The following is a 19,635-nucleotide window of genomic DNA, read 5'->3' on the forward strand; positions in this document are numbered from 1 at the left end:
CAAAATATATGTTATTTGGGTATATATCTTTTCAAATATCTCTCAATAAATGTAAGATTAAGTCTCAATAAATTAATAGAAAAAAGAAAAGAAAAATGGTCTTAACTATGAAAACTAAAATAATGATATCTTTGTCTCTTTTTTTTTAATTTTAAATGTAAGTCAACTGTGAAGAGTATCCCGGGTATTAATTACATGGAAAAACTATATATTTTGAGGATTATATATGCAAATATTTAACAATAGAAAGGTGTCCATATAAATAAGAGAATTTTGAAGGGTACACATGTAAAAAAAACTTTATCGTTTTACCTTCTGTTGTATGTCTGGGCCTGACTACTGCCCTTTGGAGTCCAAACCCAATCCATAGGATGGGCTATAAATGGGCCGGGCTCGGTTCGTTAATGCTGTCACGTGGTCCGGAGCTCAACCGAGGGTTTAGGGTTTAAAGCACCCACCTTTCTCCTCCTTCCTCCTCCCTCCTGCGCTCCCACGCAGGCGGAAGCCATGAAAACTCTAAGCCTAATCTCCAAAACTATCTTTAACCATTCCTCATCCCCTCTCTCACCTCGCATCTCTCTCCTCTTCCTCCACTCCGTCGCCGGCGACCGCCGGCCTGAGACCCTAACGCCGCCGTCTTCTTCCCCGATCTCCACCTCCTCGTCCTCCTCTTCGTATCCAAGGAGGCACCACGATGAGGAGAGCAAGAGCGTGAGGGTTGCGGTGTGGTGGGACTTCGAGAACTGCCACATCCCAGGAGGCGTCAATGTGTTCCGCGTCGCGAACCGGATCACCTCCGCCCTCCGGTCGAGTGGGATCAAGGGGCCGGTGGCCATTACGGCGTTTGGGGATGTGGCTCAGCTTTCGAGGAGTACACAGGAGGCCCTTATCTCCACCGGCATCTCCCTCACCCACGTGCCTCACAGTCGGTTATCTCTTGCCATCCTTTTCCTGTTCTTAGTATTGTTGCCATCCTGCTCAGTTCCATGTCTCTGCTTTAAAAATTGCATTTTGGTGTGGGTTCTTGAAACATTGGCGGAAGATAGAATGCAACTTTAGCAGTGATGCTGTCCTCTAATATATGAAACGATACAATTGACAGTAGACGATTCTTATTGCCAATTCATTGGAATGATAAAGAAGATCTCTAGTGCAGATACATGTCTTTATCTGATGATTAGGTTGCCTAATAAGCAAAGTCTGCATGTTGGTTAATTTCTTATTGAAGCTTTTATGTAGAATTTGTTAAATTAGGAGTTTTGCTTCCAAGATTCTTGACATACCTACCTTTTTGTAGGTGGGAAGAACAGTTCAGACAGATCATTTATGGCTGATGTAGTGTATTGGATTGCTCAGAACCCACCGCCTGCACACTTTTTCCTGATATCCGGGGACAAGGACTTCGCAAACATCTTGCATCGCTTGCGGATGAGCAACTACAATGTACTGCTTGCTAGCCCTGACTCTGCTTCTGGCGTCCTATGTAGCGCTGCCACGATTATGTGGCCGTGGGCTGCTTTAGCTAAAGGTGAAGACTTCTCTGGCAAACATTTTAATCATCCTCCTGATGGTTTATACGGTTCTTGGTATGGTCACTACAAGGGGATCCTTGATGATCCCTTTGCTGACTCCGAACAAGTAGTCAATTCACAGCCAGAAGAAAGTATGGAATCAATTTCTGAGGCTAAGCCCCGTGCAATTCCCAAGGCTGTGGTTAATGGGATCCGTCAAGTACTATACTCATATCCTGAAGGGGTAAACCTTTCGGATCTTAGAGCAGAGCTTAAGAGAAACAACATAGTCATGGATAAGGATCTATTTGGGTATAAAAAGTTTTCGCACTTACTTGCCTCTATGCCACATATTTTGAAATTTATACGGCCTCCTCCTGGTGAGGGCCAACCTGTTGTAATTTGTACGCATAAGAGAGCCACCGAACCAGTTGAACCCAGATCTGGCCCTGCAAGAATTGTTGATAGTAATGATGAGAGCAAGGGCAATAACAAAACTCAGAGTGAAAAAACATTGCAAGAGTCTACCCCAACTGTAGTATCAGAGTCTCCTCCCAGTCATGGCGAAGTTCGTATAGAAATTAATCCAGCCGCTTCTTCTTCCCAGGTGGCACAGGAGGCTGCAACTAATGGGGGACCATTTGAAAGGATTTGGAGAGTGTTTACTGACCATCAGCTTTCCAAGTCAGAGCCTTCTAAAGGAGCTAATATGAGGGATACAAATGATGCTTCTGACAGTTCAACCCCTCGGCAAAGAGAAGATGCTGATGTTCGCGAGGGACTTGTTAAGTGGATTTGGAGAACCTTATATCGCCCTATAGGTGGTAATTCAAGTGAGAAGAATGATACCACTTATGAGGTTAGTTATACTAATGCATCACGTATTCCCAGTTGCAAGAACTCTGATAAAGTAAAGGATGAGAAGACAGCTGCATGCCCAAAGAATGATCTGTCCACTCTGCCAATATCCGATTCCAGACCTTCTGATAAAGATACTTCAGTTCCAAATGATGGAACCAAAAAACGAGATGGTGCTCCAGGATTGAATACAGGTTTATTTAGCCGGATAAGAAGGAAATTGAAATGGTGGAGATATGATGAAGATCAGGAGAAAGGTACATCCACATATGTCATAGATAATAAGAAAACTGGTAGAAATGGAGAACCTGTTAAATCTTCCACATGTGCAACTTCCCAGGCAGAAGGTCATGATTTATTTTCAAAATCCTACTTTTGGGGTATTTTAGAGCCTTTTTTGCTCACTTCCAAGGGGTCTGACCTAATCTCAAAATCAAGAACAAGGTAAGACCATTTCTCCTTGATGGTATTTTCCCCCTCTTTTATGGGTGTTTCAAGGTTGATGTTGACTTTAATGGATCCGGCTTTTGTTTCTTATTTGCTGTATGACTTTATATATGTGGAACTGCTAACTCATTCTATGTACTTCCTATCTGATACTTTAAGAACCTAAATATTTTCTTTATTAGCTTACTTATTTACTGCTCTGGTTTTAACAAAAGGAGCATTGATTAGTTGACTAGTCTGCAAAAAAGGAAAAGGGGACTTCTTTTTGTATGTTTCTCTTTTTTCTTTCTGGGCCATGAAGTCATTAAAATCGCATAACATATAGAAATTTGATACTTTATTGATGTCTGTTAGTATATTATGGTTGATCCATAATATATGACATTCTGGTCTTTTTTATCAGGGAAGAGTTGGTGCAAGGTCTTCGGAAGGATGGTCCCTGGCTTCTTAAAGATATGAAAGAAAGCCATCTTTTTTACTTGATAAATTTGTTAATTTTGGATAAGAAATGGGTGGAAGAATCCGCTTCTCAATATTATCCTTTTAGACTTACATTCCCTCCTAAAAGAAAATGTGTTCCATCTCATGGTTCCAATGGTTTAAGTTCTCTATTTGCTGGCAGAACATCAGCCTCTGGTCTGCAGAATCTTCTGGATCAAGAAAAACATGATCAGGACTTCGGGCATCCTGAAACCTCATATGGTGCTAGCTTAGATACTAATGTACCCCGAAATGTTGCAGATTTAAGAGCTTGGCTTCAGAAAACATATAATAGTATCCAGGATATTGAACCAGAGGAATTCCAGAAGCTTTTTGAAAGAAGTTTTGGCAGGAAACTTCTATTTTCTTCATATGGTTATTCAAACATCCATAGTCTGCTTGCAGCATGCTTAGCTGATAGTGGGTATAACAAAGTCAAAAGGAGAAGCCCTCCCAATAGAGAAGAAATATTATCTGATTGCCACAAACTCTTAAAGGAACTTTTGGAGCAGTATCCTGATGGGTTTAATATGAGCATTTTCAGACCAATTTTCATTCAGAAATATGGCTATGTTTTGGATTACCAAATGCTTGGTTATCCAAAACTTCAATCGATGTTACAGATCATGCCAGGGGCAAGAATAGAGTCCTCTTTTGTTCTACCAACCGAAAAGTTCCAATCAGAAGATGAAAAGAGGAAGGTTGTTTCAAGGGAAAATGAAGGGAAAAATAATGGTGAGGACTATGTCTGGGAGGAGTTGGGGCCTGTATCTGATGCAGTTACCATTGAGAACAACAATACTCAAGAAGCAGGCAAAGAATTGAGCTTTGATGAAGCTTCTCTTGCGGATGAGGAATTTTCGGATTCTGAGGATGAATCAGCTTCACAATATGATGGGTCAGATCAACACTTGAGAAGAGGTGAGGAAGACAGCTCCCTCCTGCAGATTCTTGATTCATGGTATAGTAGTAAAGAAGGTGGTGGGAGTGAGCGATCCCAGGGTGTTGATGGACTTGTGGATTGCTCCAGAAGCAACCATGAGAACCCTGTGGATATTAAGTCAACAGACTCAGAAAAGCTAAAGGTGAGGCCCCATAAGCGCTATTCCTTTGTTTCAGAGTCTAGAGATGATGAGAAGGAAAAGTTAGTTGAGAGTATTTTGGGTAGTTTAAAGAAAGCGGGAGAGTCGAGACTGCATAATTGAATCTCAGCTACGCTGCTGCAGTGATGCTGTTCTATAAATTGCCTCGGTTCCAGGTTGACGATGCAAACTCGGTGAGCATATATTCCAAGGAAATCATTTTGTGATTCGTATGTTCAGCAGGGTGCTACAGTAGAACCTGCAGCAAATGCTATGATCTATTCTTGACATCTCATGAAAAGACAATACTATCTCATCAGCAGGAAATAAGAAACCTTGAGGTAAATGCTGAGTTCTTGCGATTTGACGATTTGAGAGCTCGTCTACTTTTAATTCTTCACACGGCACATTCTTCATGACCTGTAGCTGGGAATTAGGAGGAACCTCGGATAGTTTTTCTGCTCCTTTGAACCTTTCATGGTTCTAATCAGCTGCCATCAAGAAGAAGAATTTACAGAAGATGGTATAAAATTGAAAACTGGTGTCTGCAAACGAGTATTGCAATTTGTCTGGATGCTTTCTCTAGTATTTATGGGAGGCATCGGCTTTGCATAGCCTCTCTAGGCTGTAGAGATGGAAACTTTTTTTCCGTATATGCTGCAAGGTACAATTACACAACGTTTCTTTACGCAAGGCAGCATTATAAAAAATTTCTAGGAGGGATAGTTTGTTGGCTTTTGTTGTTCTAATTGAAAGCCTTCTGCATATACCTGCAGCGAGATGCTTGTGGGAAAATGTAGAGGCACATTCTCTTTTTATCGTTGTACAACTATCAGATTCTTTTACTTTTATGATGAGAACTAACCCATACAAACTAATGAAATAGTTTGAATTTTTTAAACTGTATACGTTGCATTGATAGATTTCTGATTCTTTATATCATTTGTATGTCTCTGGCTGTGGGCTGTGGCAGTGACTTCGTCCACTAAACAGTATGATACATCCAAAATTTTGAATCACAATTTACTTAATGCAATTAAGTTATAAAAGGCCCTTTCCAAACAGGGTCATCGTAATTCATCTTCAAACTCAAAATTGCAAAAAAAGGGAAAAGAAAAGGAATGAAAACAAATTTTGCTTTCAAGAGATCACCTTATACTCTTATAGGCTTATATAATCCATGATCACAGTGGTTCCAGAGATAGTCAACCCTGATATGAAGGTTGCCTTAATTGGCTTTCTTGGACTCTGAGAAAATTAGCATCGATAAGTTTCAAACTTCAATAATTTCACTCCCTTGTTCAAGGCAAAATGGTGCATCGCATTGGGGTTGAGACAAGCCTATCATATTTGACTTCAATTTGGAATCGTCTCACATATCTATTTACTGGGAAATTAAACACCTAGAAGACTGGATCTTTCACATTACTCCACTCGGTGCTTCGTGTAAGGGATCAATTAATTTTATCTGCAGCCATAACTCGATTTTTATCTGAATTTGAAGTTGCTTTAGGCAATCAAAGACTGCCAAATGGCGAAATTCGTGCATTCAGGGCCGCAGGTGATTTGATGCTCTACTTTAGTAGTCTAAAAGAGAGTCAACGCCTTGGAATAATGTTGAATTTCAATCAAAAAATAAAAGAATAATTTTGCACTTCTTAAGAAAGAAAGGAATAATCTTTTAATGACAAATTATTTGATTGTTGATGATTTAACGGTTTAACTTAATGCTCGACTCAACTCATTTCAATAGTCAGCAATGTGTTAACTTAGAAAAACAGTTTGATAGTATAAAAACTTAGAGCGATGGTTGCAGCCAGCGCAATAACTTAGAGCGATGATTGCAGCCAGCGCAATAACTTAGAGTTTAAACTAAACGACTTTGTATGGTAGCTAAAAGCTCAATAAAATTTAAATACATTTGTATTAAGAAAGGATTAGCTTTTATCTAACTTATATCTTAGTTACTAGGCTCCTAGATGATAAAATAAAAATAAAAATATTGAACTTAGTCATCGCTGGGTTGAGTTTAGAAATCCAAAGCGGAAAGTAGAATGATTCTTGTCGGAGTCACTGAGAAAAGTGGATTCGAACTTATGTTTAGAATTTAATAAGAGATTAGTTGAGAGTTTAGGAAAAATACTCCACTTTAGTATATACTGGATAATATCTTTTGTGTGTATGATTTTCTAGAAGGTAGGATTTTATTGAAGGATAATTACATTTAAATCCGTTGAATTGTACCTATTTTCATATAGATCTTTGGATTATTTTTTTTAGCACATCTATCTCTTTAAATATGTAAAAAATTTAAAATATTCTTTTTCCCTGGTTATTCTTTTAAAGAATATCACTGTGACATGTTATAAATAATTGAGAGGATTAAAGTATCACAAAATATAAATAAGAAATAAAAAAAATGCATAATATTTAAGGGTTTAGATATAATTACTCTTTTTATTTACTAGTAAAAGTTAAACAACATCAGCTGACATCTCATTTATTACATATTTACCCTTGCTACCGTCTATCAGGCTATCTTTCTGTGTATTATATATACAATTATATTAAAAATCCTAGACATTAATATTACTCCTTGGATTAACACTAATCCAATCTCTTTACCTTTTGGCCATACCCTTTACTTTTTCCTTTTTAGTCTCAAAGTTGATGACATCTCCCTTTATGTTGTTCCAGATTGCTTGATTGGCATAATTCTAAATTCTTGTAAAATGACTACAAACTTTAGAACAAGTTAGTTTTAAAGGTTAATCAACTTTTACTTATTTTTATTAAATTCTCTAGATTTTTTAAAAAAATATTTATATAAGCCGCTCATCTAATTGACTAATAGGGTCGGCGGATTTCAAACACATCTTATCTCATATTTATATTTTAAAATATATTAAACATATAAAAATAAATATTTATAAGGGCTAGTCCGGTGAATAGGATAATAATATTAAACCCTCTGATCCTTCTTGGTTAGGACTTTGGTGTGCCAACCAAAGGCCACCTAAATCTTTTAGTTTCCTTTGCATTAAACTACTACATGCCAACAAAACTCAAGAGAAAGTGAGTATTCTCCTCAAATGCATAGTTCATATCTCTATGAAAGTTAGACTTTTTTAGAATTTTTTTTTCAGAAGATAACAAGACTTAAAAAAACTCGTTTGGCAAAAGGAGATTATATATATATATTACAAGTACTCTCAGTCTCTCACCCTCTGGAATTAAAACTCTAGTAACAGTGCCAGTTCCAGGAACCCACTTGCATGCAACTACACAATAACAATATCTAATCCCTCAAAAAGGAGAAGACGAAGCACAGCTCTCATCCACTAGACCAAAAAGTGAGCACTATCAGAAACACCACCGAAGAAAGTCGTACTCGGCTCCACGACGCCATCCCCACCACCTGCACCAAAATTTAAAAGCACCAAACCCAAAAGAAAAGAGTAGTTAATTTCAACCAAAAGAAAGAGAAAGGAGACCATTTCTTTTCTCTCTCTTTTTTTCTTTTTTTTTTTGGGCAAATAAAATGAGTAGTAATATGCAAAAAGGCCCCTTTTAAAGAGGAAAAGGACTTAAATCAAATATGGAACAATATAGAAGTTCAAATTGGAAAAAGAACCTTGTTCTCATCTCCAGTAGGCAAAGGAAGAATGGTAGCCGTGTCCGTTATCCCGGTCGGAAGTGGCACTGCGGGATTACTACTAATTAACGGAACCCCACTGCTGCTCGGTTCCGTTGCAGGAGCCGGTCCCTCCACCGGCAGTAGTGGGTTAAACGACATGGTGGGCCCCGCCGAGTAGATCGGGGAGCTCGAGAACCAGCCGTTGGATGGAATCGTGGGCAGATCACCACCGGCGATCGGCGGTGGAGCGGCAGCTGGCGAGGCCTCCGTGATCGGGTCCGGAACGACCACCCGTAACGGAACCTTCTCCCCGCTCTCGCAGCTCTTTGTACCCAAGTAGTAGTAACCGGGACGAGCCGGTCGCCACTGAGAAGTATATTACAAAATAGCAAATAAGGCTAATACCTGTTAATATACTAATAAAAAAAAATTAATGCAAATTTTGCATGCAATGCATTTTTGCACCAAAAAACAAAATAGTTTTTATTCCGCAGAATCACCCACTTTCTGTTTTATTTTGCAAAAATAACCAAATCTTGTTATGTGTAGGGATAAAAATGGATTCCTTACTTACTATTTATGGATCACGTAAATAGAGAAATGACTTTGGTTTTGAATAGTTTTTGAAAAGGACAAGCACTTTCCAGTCTTGCAATATATTTCTTTAGAGGGTTTCGGTCCAAAGTCGCAAAAAAAGAAAAAGAAAAAGAATTATTTGGCAAAAATTTCGAAGAATGCACAAAGATTAATACCTTGAAGTGGGTTGAGTCGCCATTGTGGAGAATGGTGGCTTGTGCGAAGTTGCAGGAGTTGAAAGCATTCTTGCTATGGAAGAGGTAAAGGCTATGCAACTCCTCCTTCTTGAACACTAGCAGATAAAATTAATGCAAACTTAGAGAAATATACAAAAGTTGAGTACGTTTTAGGAGTAGTTGATGGTGAAAACTTAGTGCCTACCAATAGAGTCTCCAATTAGTAGAGTTGGGTCTTTCCACTTGGAGAGATGATCACTTGCTACTACCATTTCCAACGCTTGAGAGGAGTGGAAGAATAACAATGGCGAAAGAAGAAGAGGAAGAAGAAGAAGAAGAAGAAGAGGCCATGATTCCATTGCTGTCGACAGTGTAAGCAATGGAGATAAGTGGAGGAGGAGGAGGAGAAGAGAAGGTAACAGTGGAAGGCTGCAGGAAATGTAGGAGGAGAAAGAGGCAAGAGAGAGAGAGAATCTGAAAAGTAAAGGCTACGCGATTTTCGATGCAGCAGGGACGGATATTTTTTCAAAAGATTAGTGCTTTTTCTAAAGCGGTGACTTTTTAGATTAATTGATGATAATAATCTAATTATGGTGGTGCTTAACAATTTTAGTTTTATCATCTTACATTTTATTTTGCTCTTATTATGGATTGTACTCAACCCTTGTATATTATTAATTGTCTCAATAACATCTCTGTGTTATATTAGGTTATAATTTAACCTAATAGCTGCTATTAATTAATGCTTTTGAAATTTTAAAAAAAAAAAACAACACTAGAATACCTAAGTTATATATTGTTTAACCTTAAAATTAGCATCTATTTGCAACTTTATTATTTTTTACTCTCTTTTAATTTAGGGTATTTCAGCTATTAAAAAAATAATTTAAATCAACTTTGAGTGTTAAATTCAATAACGGTTAACTATTGTTTGTCGCTCTGGGCTCACTATCAGATGTACGTCAACACATCGATTATAAGCATCTTAAAGTTTCAATAACTACTGAATATAAAAAATAGAATATTATAGAAAATAAGTATATATAATTAAAATACTGACGCGATGGCGAGTAGAACTTTACTGTGTAGACTCACTCTGGATTTTAATTCCTCTAAATTAGGCAGAAGTAGGGTTTTTTTTTTTAACAATGAAAATAAAAGTACAAGGATAAAACAAAATATGGGGAATATATTAAAAAATTCCACAGAAAAAAAAGAAGAAGATAAATTAATTAAGTTTGCAGCCCATTAATTCTTGGGTCAGACTTTACTATAGAAGACAAGGAGAAGACGACATGGCACAAAGCCTCGTGATGGTCTTTTTTTATTTATTTAAATGTTTGTTTGCATTCACTCACTTTGTTCCGTAATCGGCATCGATTTAGGGCTTTGCCAAGCACTTTTGCCGATAACGAGGAGGTTAATAGTTTCCAATGCCAAAGACCACGTGGCATCCGACACTTCTCTACAAAGAATCATCATGACAAGATGTGATGTATTTTTATACATCGAACGGTCAATGATTGGTTTATATGATTGATCTTCGAATCATTTGACAAAAAGAATACAAAAGGAAGTAAAGCAAAGTAAATCTTAGCATAGTTTATAGAAATGGGTCATAATTAGAACATTATATTAGGTAAAAAGGTTAATGATGAACACATGACAAGAGATTAATTTTGCTATGGGGTTTATTTACCCATGCAAACTCTAACAAAGAAGAACTACTTAGGCTCAAGGCTGACTTCAACCTTTGGAGAAAGCAGAAAGGTCTAAATTATTAATTCTAGAGGAAATTATAATTTAATCATATTTGTTTTAGTCTGATTTTAATTTTATTTTTATATATTTTAAATTTAATTGACTCAACACGAAGATTTATGGATTAGGGAGAGCTTTCTCACTCAACTTTCCTAACTTGAATTGTGGCAATCAATGACGACGGCGATAAATAGGTGAGCTAATGCACCGCTAAGTCACTAGCTCACGTTGTGGTATCTGTGCTCCTCTCTTTCTTACTTGGTCCCCCAATGAGAAGTGGTTGATGCACCCTTTTAGGCTTGCTATAGGTAGATGGTGGAAAACTTTCATCAGTTTCTCAGTGATTTCACTTCTCTCACTCTTTAACTAATGGGTCACAATAGAGTCAGACATATTCTTCATTGTACTTTATTTATACTCTTGCGCTTCATACTTTACTTTTCTTAGTGGTGCTATCTATTATAGCTGAGTATAAGACTTGTGTCAAAAGGTCGTCACTCTATTCCTCTATTATATTATATCAGGCTGTAAGCAACTCATCACTATTATTAAGAATGATGAAACTACTAAGATTTTTTTTTTTTGTGTGCAATAAAAATGAAACTAAGAACTTTTGATAAAAAAAGGAACTCTCAGAATCTGGGATGAGATTCTCCATGAGCTGCAAAACTTTTGAATAGTAGTAGCCCAAAGCAAGATCTAAGACTCTATAGAGATATTTCAAATCTAAAAAGCAAACAGAGAAGAGAAAGAAGAAGAAAAAAAAACTATGCACTGTTCACGATAGATGCGAATTGTTCTAGTGGACATAACATATGGAGTACTACTTGCAACATGATAGAGACTTATTCTCCAGAATAAGTGACAGATGATTAGAGAATAGAAAGGGGATCTTTCTGCATATCACCCATCCTTAATTTTTTTTTTTTTAATTTTCACTTTCTACAGAATCAACTCGCCTCCCTTTTAACAACTAGTTAAGAAGGAATATTTGAATTTAGGGATTTAAGAATCTTTTTTCTTTTCACCAAAGTAATATTCGGATGTTTTTTGGGGTTAATTATATACCTAAACTTCCTAAACTATCGCATGTGTTTATATATACTTTCTTAATTATTCTTTAATGATATTTGATTCTCTCTCTACTATCTAATATCTCGTACTTATTTGATAGTGTTAACAGAAATGTCAAACAATTATCTATCTGTCAATTTTTTAGATCTGATAGGTTCCTAGAGAACTTAGAATTGATCCCCCTAATAATAGTTTACAATAAAAAAAAATCTAAAGATAAATTTGTAGAGATTCTATATAATTATAAGGATTAATGTGTCACAAAAAGTAAAGTATTATGTCAAAATATTTAAAAGAGAACCTAAGCTAACAATGCTACAATCCTACAATGCTATAGGTGGTGTTATGAACAAAAAAAAGAAGGAAATTTTAAAAACATCTTAACTTTTGCTTTTAGTATTATTAACACATTTTCATATGTGTATTTATTTTACTGATGATTACCATAAAGATGAGTTTGATTTATATATATTATAATTACCTTATTGACCCTATGTAATTAAACATTCTTACTTAACTTTGCGATATTATCATTGTCCTCTTAGGTTATGTTTGTTTTTAACTTACGCTAATAATAAAATATTCTCTATTCCATTGACGGTTGTTAGATTATATTTAATTTAGAATAAAATTAGAATGCATGGATCAAATGATAAATATCTGCACGATTGATTATAAGATAAGAAGTAATCTTTAAGCTGAAAAATTAAGGAATGGCTAAGACTTGCAATAAAATTAAGAAGTAAAACTAGAGATGGAGAAAGGAAGAAATATTCTAAGTGTTTAAAGCTTCACATTCACATTAAAGGCTGACATCAAGTGGTTATCAAAGCATCAATAGGATTTAAGAATGAATTAATTAGCTAAATCCAAAGCTAAAGAAGGTCCCTACTACACGTACGATTTCAAATTAATTTTTAGGGTTTTATATCTCAACAAGAATTAGTCCTCAAACATGTGATAATTATCTAGTGATGTCCAAAATTAAGGACTTATTACTTTTTTTTTTTTAAATTTTTGAACCAAAAGCTATATTAAGTTGGACCTATTCCCTTAGGAGGGTTAAGGCATCACTAGCAAGAATGATACATAAATCTGGGGGAATGGGGTCCAACTAGGGGTGAAAACGGATCGGATACGGCTCGGATAGTGCTCGACCCATATCCGGATCCATATTTTTTATCCGGATACGGATTCGGATACGGATATTTGACGGATAGCAAAAATTAAAACCATATCCTAAGAAAACGGATACGGATAATTTTCGGATACGGATCGGATAGTTTTCGGATACGGATCGGATAGTTTCGGATACGGATCGGATAGTGTTCGGATAAATTTTCGGATCTTAAACAAATACGTATCAAATTTTAAACAAATTAATATGAACTTACTACGAATATTAATCAAGTCTAAAACCATTCAAATACAATTTGAACAAAACTTAAAGTATTTGAGAACCGATTCATCGGCAAAAAGATAGTAACGGTGCAAAAAATAAAACAAAAGAAATTATAGACTTTAAACAAACATAATGTGCATAAACTAATGATCTAAACCTTGATCAAAAAATTACAACAACAACAGTAATGAGATTCTAACTTTGTCAACCATAAAAGCAAATATAACATTGTTGCACAAATTCACATTGTCAACCATAAAAGCAAATATAATATCCTAGTACAAGTTCACATTGTCAACCATAAAAGTAAATAAATTATCCTAACACAAGTTCACACTGTCAACCATAAAAGTAAATAAATTATCCTAACACAAGTTCACATTGTCAACCATAAAAGTAAATAAATTATCCTAACACAAGTTAATGCATCAATTACATACATCCAATAGTTTTGAGGAAGGGCCGGCGGAGGGAGGGCCGGTGGAGGAGAGCCGAGGTCCACGAGGGAGGGCCGGTGGAGGAGAGCCGAGGTCGACGAGGGAGGGCCGGTGGAGGTGAGCCGAGGTCGACGAGGGAGGGCCGGTGGAGGTGAGCCGAGGTCGACGAGGGAGGGCCGGTGGAGGTGAGCCGAGGTCGACGAGGGAGGGCCGGTGGAGGTGAGCCGAGGTCGACGAGGGAGGGCCGGTGGAGGAGAGCCGGTGAGGCCGTGAGGGCTAGTATTGAGGGCGGCGCCGCGGGTAGTAGTGCGGTTGATGGAGATTTGGGGGAGGAGATGGTGAGTAGATGAGAGATAGAGGTAGGGTTTAACTTTTGTTGGGTATTTATTAAGCGGGTAAACGGATATCCGTTATCTGAATCCGTATCCGATAAAATCAACTAAACCCGTATCCGTATCCGGATCCGGATTTTTTTCTAAAAGGCTATCCGTATCCGGATCCGGATCCGGATATTTTTGGAAATAGCTACCCGTATCCGTATCCGAATCCGGATCGGATAGCGGGTCGGGTCGGACTTAATCCGACCCGTTTTCACCCCTAGGTCCAAGTCCAACACCCTCAACAAAATAATTTGGGCGCTGAATTTACCCCGTTTGGTCGCCCAGTGACACACACGACTTTCCAAAAAAGAACCGAGTAGAGACGTACACTTGGCAACTAGCTCACCTAGACTCCAAGGACAACCAACTCGTCTTTGCATGATCCAGACCAGTTCAAGAGAGTTTGACTCCATTTCAACCAACTTGTGGCCTGAGTCAATCTTTAGTTAAGGACTTAATTGATTAGGAGAAGAAAAAACTTTGATATCACTATTTGATTAGATCTAATTCTTGAATTCGATATAGACATGAATCCAATCCGATCCACTTGCTAGTCTTGTCCAGATGAGTTAGGGTTTGCAGATAGCCCATTAACTCGACCCACTTATGGGCCCACAATAATAAAACTTTAAACAAAAATATTTAATTAAAAAAAAACACCATATCTTTTACTTTTATTATCTTATATGCCATCATATTAATATTTATCATTCGACTCAACTCATGTATTTTAACTAAAATACCTTAAAAAATATTCTATCATTAGTTTTGAAAATTGTTAGTTACCATGGAGATAAATTTAAGATAACTAAAAGTGTGAAATGACCATAATAACTTTAGATAAGTTTTTTTTTTAGTTAAGACAAAAATGAATGGATAGCTAGAATTTTAAACTCAAATGAGGAGCATTTTAAAATAATGCAATATTTTTTTTATTTCTTTAGGATAAAATTAACAAAAGGTATGTTTAAGGGTATTTTAGATAAAATGTTTTGATAAAATTAAATGTTATATAAGACATTTTACATATATGACTAGATTAATTGATAAAATAATTAGAATTTAAGTATGTTCTTATTTCTTATCATTATAATTATTTTGTTAACTTCTACCAATTTATTATTATTTTTATTTTTTATAAAAAAAATAAATAGCTAAGAGAAAAAAAAATATGACTAATTTATTCTTATAATTTAGAAAAATGATCAATACTTTCGATTAAATAACCAATACTTCTGATTAATTTTCTTTAATATTATTTAATATCAATCGAGAAAAATTAATAGTTTTTAGTGAATCATTTGCCTAAAGAGTATAGGGCTAAAATTTTTATTTTTTAAAATTAAATGGAATATGCCAACTAGATGAGATTAATCAGGAGCAAAGAAGAAGACCACTAAATTCCTTTCTCTCCTCTTTCCCAGAAAGGAAGAGCAAAGAGGAGTCTCTCTCTCTCTCTCTCTCTCTCTCTCTCTCTCTCTCTCTCTCTCTCTCTCTCTCTCTCTCTCTCTCTCTCTCTCTCTCTCTCTCTCTCTCTCTGGAGAGAAGAGAAAAGGTCAGCTCTAAACTCTAGACAAATAAAATAGCAATAAAAATTCCATATTTCTTTCTTTTTCTTTTTTCCATCTATCATTCTGTGACATCTCTGAAACGTTTACTCTTCCTCTCTTCCCCTTCGCTATTTCTCCCTTCCAACCAAAAGAAAAAGAGAAGGAGAAGAGTAGCTAAATTAAATATTAAATCCTGCCCAGATTAGGAAGGCGATTCCTTTGTCCTTTCATCCATCAAAGGTTGCTCCTTTCTTCAAATTTCCATCTTGGGTTTCGATCAAATGGTCCTCTAAAAGATCTATCGGCGAGAAATTTCTCACAGATCTGAGGGGAGGAGTGCGGGAATTGGTAACCGATGGACCCGGAAGATCTGAACCGGATGCTCCGGAGCGCCGGCGTCGATCTCTGGGACCTGATCGAGACGGCGATCGACGTGGCGGCGCGGGACCACGCCGGTGAGCTCCGGATGCGGCGGGACGCCATCGTGGAGCGGCTCTACGCCGCAGAGCGATGCCGCAACTGCGAGCCGAATCGAGCTCTTGGGGATAAAGTTGAGGTGGCCAAGTCTAGGATTGGAGCAGCGCAGAAGGGGAGTAGTAGCGAATCGATGAATAGAGAGGAGGAGGAGGAGGAGGAAGAAGAAGAAGACGAGGAAGAGGAGGTGACTGAATCGGAGCAGAGAAAAATCCTCGCCATCAAAGATTTCTTAGAAGACCCAGATCAGGTCCAAATCCTTCAATAAAACCTCTCAAGATCCAAATTTTATTCCGTTTCTGTAATCAAAATTCGAACTTTTTTGCTCTAATAGCCCGAGGATTCATTGATTAGTCTGCTCCAAAATCTCGCGGACATGGATATCACATTCAAAGCTCTCAAGGTACCAAATTTGACGCAAAAATTCCCCTTTCCTTTAAGTTGGATTTTTTTTCTCATTTTTTGTTTTTCAAAAATCTATCTGGGATTTAGGAGACGGACATAGGAAAGCAAGTCAATTTGCTTCGGAAGAACCCATCCGGAGAAGTGCGGCGATTGGCGAAGCAACTCCTCAGGTGAAGATAAGAGAATTTAATATTTTAAATAAAAGAACCCAAATTATTATTATTTTTATAAAAAAAAAAACAGAAGATTTTATAGCAAAGCATCTGATTCCCCTCGTCTTCTACCTCAGGAAATGGAAAGATCTCGTCGACGAATGGGTGAAATCCAACTCCGCAAGCGACGCCGCCTCTCCAGCCATCATTAGTAACTCTTCCAGCCCCATTAATTTCTTTCCCTTTTCCAACCTAAAAAACTTAATTTTTTAAAGCTTTTGAGATCGAAAAAAGCTACTAAATTTTAATGCGAATGGTGTGGGAATGGCAGCTGATGGGGACTCGCCCCAGCAAATTCCAAGGAGAGACCACAACAATGGCCACCATGTACTTGTCTATTTCATCGTATTTTAATTTTATTTTGATTCATTTTCCATTATCAATGGCTCAAAGTTTTATTCTTACTTAATTATACTTGATGTCATTTTAGGTGCAGGAATTCGCCTACTCCCCCATTCCTCACAGTGAGTGACCAAAAGTTTCTGATACTAATACTATAATTAGTTTACTTAATGTAGTAATTAGTCCTGAGGTGTTGGGTTTAAGCAGAGACCGGCGTCATCTATGAGAGAAATGGGCCGGAATTAGCCAAGCCCGGCCCACAAAGAGAGGGCCCACCAACTAAGCCCAATCCACGTTCCACTCCACCCTCGGCTACTCCAGCTGTACTATTATGCTAATTTTCTTTTATTTTTTATTTTTTGACCAATATTATTAATTTTTTTAATATATATATATATATATTGGCAGAAGGCGAAGGAGCAAAAGGATAATTTACTCGATGCCGAGAGACTCGCTTCGGCTAGGAAACGTCTCCATGAAAATTACCAAGAAGCTCAAAATGGTCCGTGGCTTCTAACTTTCTTTTTCCCCCACAAATAAAATAATATTTTATCTTTTTGTTGGGTCTTTCTGCATATAACCACAATTTTTTTTTAAATTCTAATATTTTGGAAATGGAGTGACTAATTTGCAAAAAAATTTTTAAAATTTTGGTTGAATTTCTAAAATAGCGAAAAAGCAGAGGACCATACAAGTGATGGATATCCACGAGATTCCCAAGGCCAAGAATTCATTCGTTCGCAAGAGTGGGGTCCAGGCGAAGCACTGGTGAAGTTAACCGGCAATGGCCGGTAACCGGCCAGTAACGTGACCGTCTTCGGTGTTGTAATTTTCTCTCAGTCTACGTAAAAGGATGCAGTGCTATTCTTTCTTTTTTCTGATGGATTTATAGTTATATATACTTATATATTACGGGGCGGGGGGGAATTAAAACGTGGAGTGCTCTAGAGCTGTCCACGTGTCCCAATCTCACTTAATTTTACCATAAAACTTTTCTTTGTAACGCTCAACTAATTTATGGTTCTATTCTATTCTATGTATAACCATTAGTTTTTTTTATCAATTTTTTTTATATCAAATGATTAAAAAAAAGTGTTAAGATAAATAATTTGTCTATTAAAAGTAAGTCTGTCAGGTAATTATATATAGATCAATATTATGAGGTATAAAGTATCATAAATAAAACTTGAATTAAAGTTCAATATGACACTTTAAATTGCATGTGGAATATATTTAACATTGATGGATATGTTAGTTAGCTAAGTTAAGTCAATAAGTACCTTTACATTGATGTTATTTGGATGCATGCCGACATATTGATCGCCTATATCCGATAGCTTTTATCAAGTTTGCTCGAATCTTATAAGCCCATATATTTTCTTATATATAGATCAGATGAATCTAAATTGGTGCCATAAAATGTTCTTCAATGGGTTATGAGAAGATGGTTAGAAAATAGTTTAATCTAATTTTTATACACACTCTCTTCCATAATAATATAAAAAAAATTATATAACAAATTCTAAAATCTCCACCCTCTCCAACCAACGAATCCCTTTATATATATAAAAAAAAAAAGATACTCATCTTGAAAATCTAACTGTTATTGCCAACTTAACACCTACTCAGAAAATAATTATAAATTGGTATTTGGTAGCACCTCACAACAGCAACCATGATAGAGAAAAAAGATTCCAATTACTCAATTATAGGCAATGGTCCAGAGAGCATCAGTCTACCCATGACTACAAGACTACAACTTCCCACCTTCCACTTCCAAAAGAAATATTACTTTATGACCTAAAAATAAATACTAATATACCTCAATATCTCTCTCTCTCTCTATATATATATATATATAATGAGAGACTTTGAAGAAGAGAATACTTAGTAGTTATTAAGTAGTAGCAAATAGCTTAAGTTAATGATGGAAATAGCTGAGGAGAAAGGAAGAGGCGGTGGTGAACTGGTGATAGCCGGCGCCTGGATCGCAGGCTTAGCGACGGCATTAGCGCTTAAACGGGTCGGGTTGTGGAGTTTGGTATTGGAGGGCTATTCGGAGCTCCGAAACACAGGTGCCGCCGTCACCCTTCACCCTAAGTTGACCAAGTTAACTTACAAGAGTATTACAGTAAATGTAGTACTTTTAAATAATATAAAAATTACAGCATATGCATTAATGCCTACAGTTTCGTTCAGAGAAAGAGATCTCTACCCACCAAGAGCTAATAATGAGAGTAGTAGTAGATAATCTAGTAAAGGGCTTCCCCACTGACTTCCTAACTGTGGTGGCCCACTCAGACATATCCACCCATACTTGGGCCCCACTCCTGTTCCGGGTCGCATGGGCCATCCTACTGGGCTGGGCCCACCGGGCTGCCGTCACCGTGGTCGGAGACGCCATGCACCCGATGATCCCGACCCGGGGGTCGAGACGGCGGAGGGCAATAGAGAGGACAGGGTTGCTAGGTATGCTGGCGAGAGGTGGCGGCCGGCCGTGTGGCTCATCACTTATCCGGGTTGGCAGAGTTTGCTTGTTTCAATAAATGTTGGGATAATTATATTTAGACCACAGTTTAGAGTAAGATGATTTTTTTTATAGTTTCAAGTTCAAGAGTTAAGTGTAATTAACACATAATAAATTTCAACTCTATGCTTAAAGCATTTGTATATATTTACAACTTAGATAATTGTTAGAAATATTATGTATTTGATATGAATATTTTATTAACTTTGAGCTTAAATTAAAATAAGATTTATATATTATTAATGATAGATTAATAATGAAATTAAAAAAGATCAAAGAGTACTTTAGTAATTATGTATTTATT

The 19,635-nt window shown here is 36.9% G+C and overlaps 3 protein-coding genes across 6 annotated transcripts; 2 read left to right on the forward strand and 1 right to left on the reverse strand.

The window, feature by feature from the left end:
- Positions 1-470: 470 nt before the first annotated feature.
- On the forward strand, positions 471-5,284 carry LOC140795658 (uncharacterized). Of its 2 annotated transcripts, none has more exons than XM_073148348.1 (3): positions 471-925; positions 1,298-2,813; positions 3,220-5,284. In XM_073148348.1, exons 1-3 carry the CDS (start codon positions 508-510, stop codon positions 4,499-4,501), a joined length of 3,216 nt encoding a protein of 1,071 aa, XP_073004449.1. In that variant the 5' UTR covers positions 471-507; the 3' UTR covers positions 4,502-5,284. The 2 variants fall into 2 exon arrangements, with proteins under 2 accessions (XP_073004449.1, XP_073004450.1); XM_073148349.1 differs by having other exon boundaries at positions 650-929.
- Positions 5,285-7,550: 2,266 nt separating this feature from the next.
- Positions 7,551-9,217, reverse strand: LOC140795273 (early nodulin-like protein 13). Its single transcript, XM_073147758.1, has 4 exons — positions 8,973-9,217; positions 8,768-8,883; positions 8,013-8,381; positions 7,551-7,796 (listed from the first exon to the last, which is right to left on the reverse strand). The coding sequence occupies exons 1-4, from the start codon at positions 9,124-9,126 to the stop codon at positions 7,713-7,715; spliced, it is 723 nt and encodes a 240-aa protein (XP_073003859.1). The 5' UTR covers positions 9,127-9,217; the 3' UTR covers positions 7,551-7,712.
- A 5,970-nt stretch (positions 9,218-15,187) lies between these two features.
- On the forward strand, positions 15,188-17,680 carry LOC140794869 (probable mediator of RNA polymerase II transcription subunit 26c). 3 transcript variants are annotated; one of them, XM_073147134.1, is made up of 10 exons: positions 15,471-15,611; positions 15,694-16,095; positions 16,180-16,248; positions 16,338-16,415; positions 16,535-16,613; positions 16,734-16,789; positions 16,893-16,926; positions 17,012-17,127; positions 17,213-17,306; positions 17,476-17,680. In XM_073147134.1, the coding sequence occupies exons 2-10, from the start codon at positions 15,727-15,729 to the stop codon at positions 17,574-17,576; spliced, it is 996 nt and encodes a 331-aa protein (XP_073003235.1). In that variant the 5' UTR covers positions 15,471-15,611; positions 15,694-15,726; the 3' UTR covers positions 17,577-17,680. The 3 variants fall into 3 exon arrangements, with proteins under 3 accessions (XP_073003233.1, XP_073003232.1, XP_073003235.1); XM_073147132.1 differs by having other exon boundaries at positions 15,188-16,095; positions 16,338-16,420; positions 16,540-16,613; XM_073147131.1 differs by having other exon boundaries at positions 15,247-16,095.
- Positions 17,681-19,635: the final 1,955 nt, after the last annotated feature.

Source organism: Typha latifolia, chromosome 9, assembly GCF_019914945.1.
Source record: "Typha latifolia isolate L0001 chromosome 9, TyphaL0001v2, whole genome shotgun sequence".
NCBI lineage: Eukaryota > Viridiplantae > Streptophyta > Magnoliopsida > Poales > Typhaceae > Typha > Typha latifolia.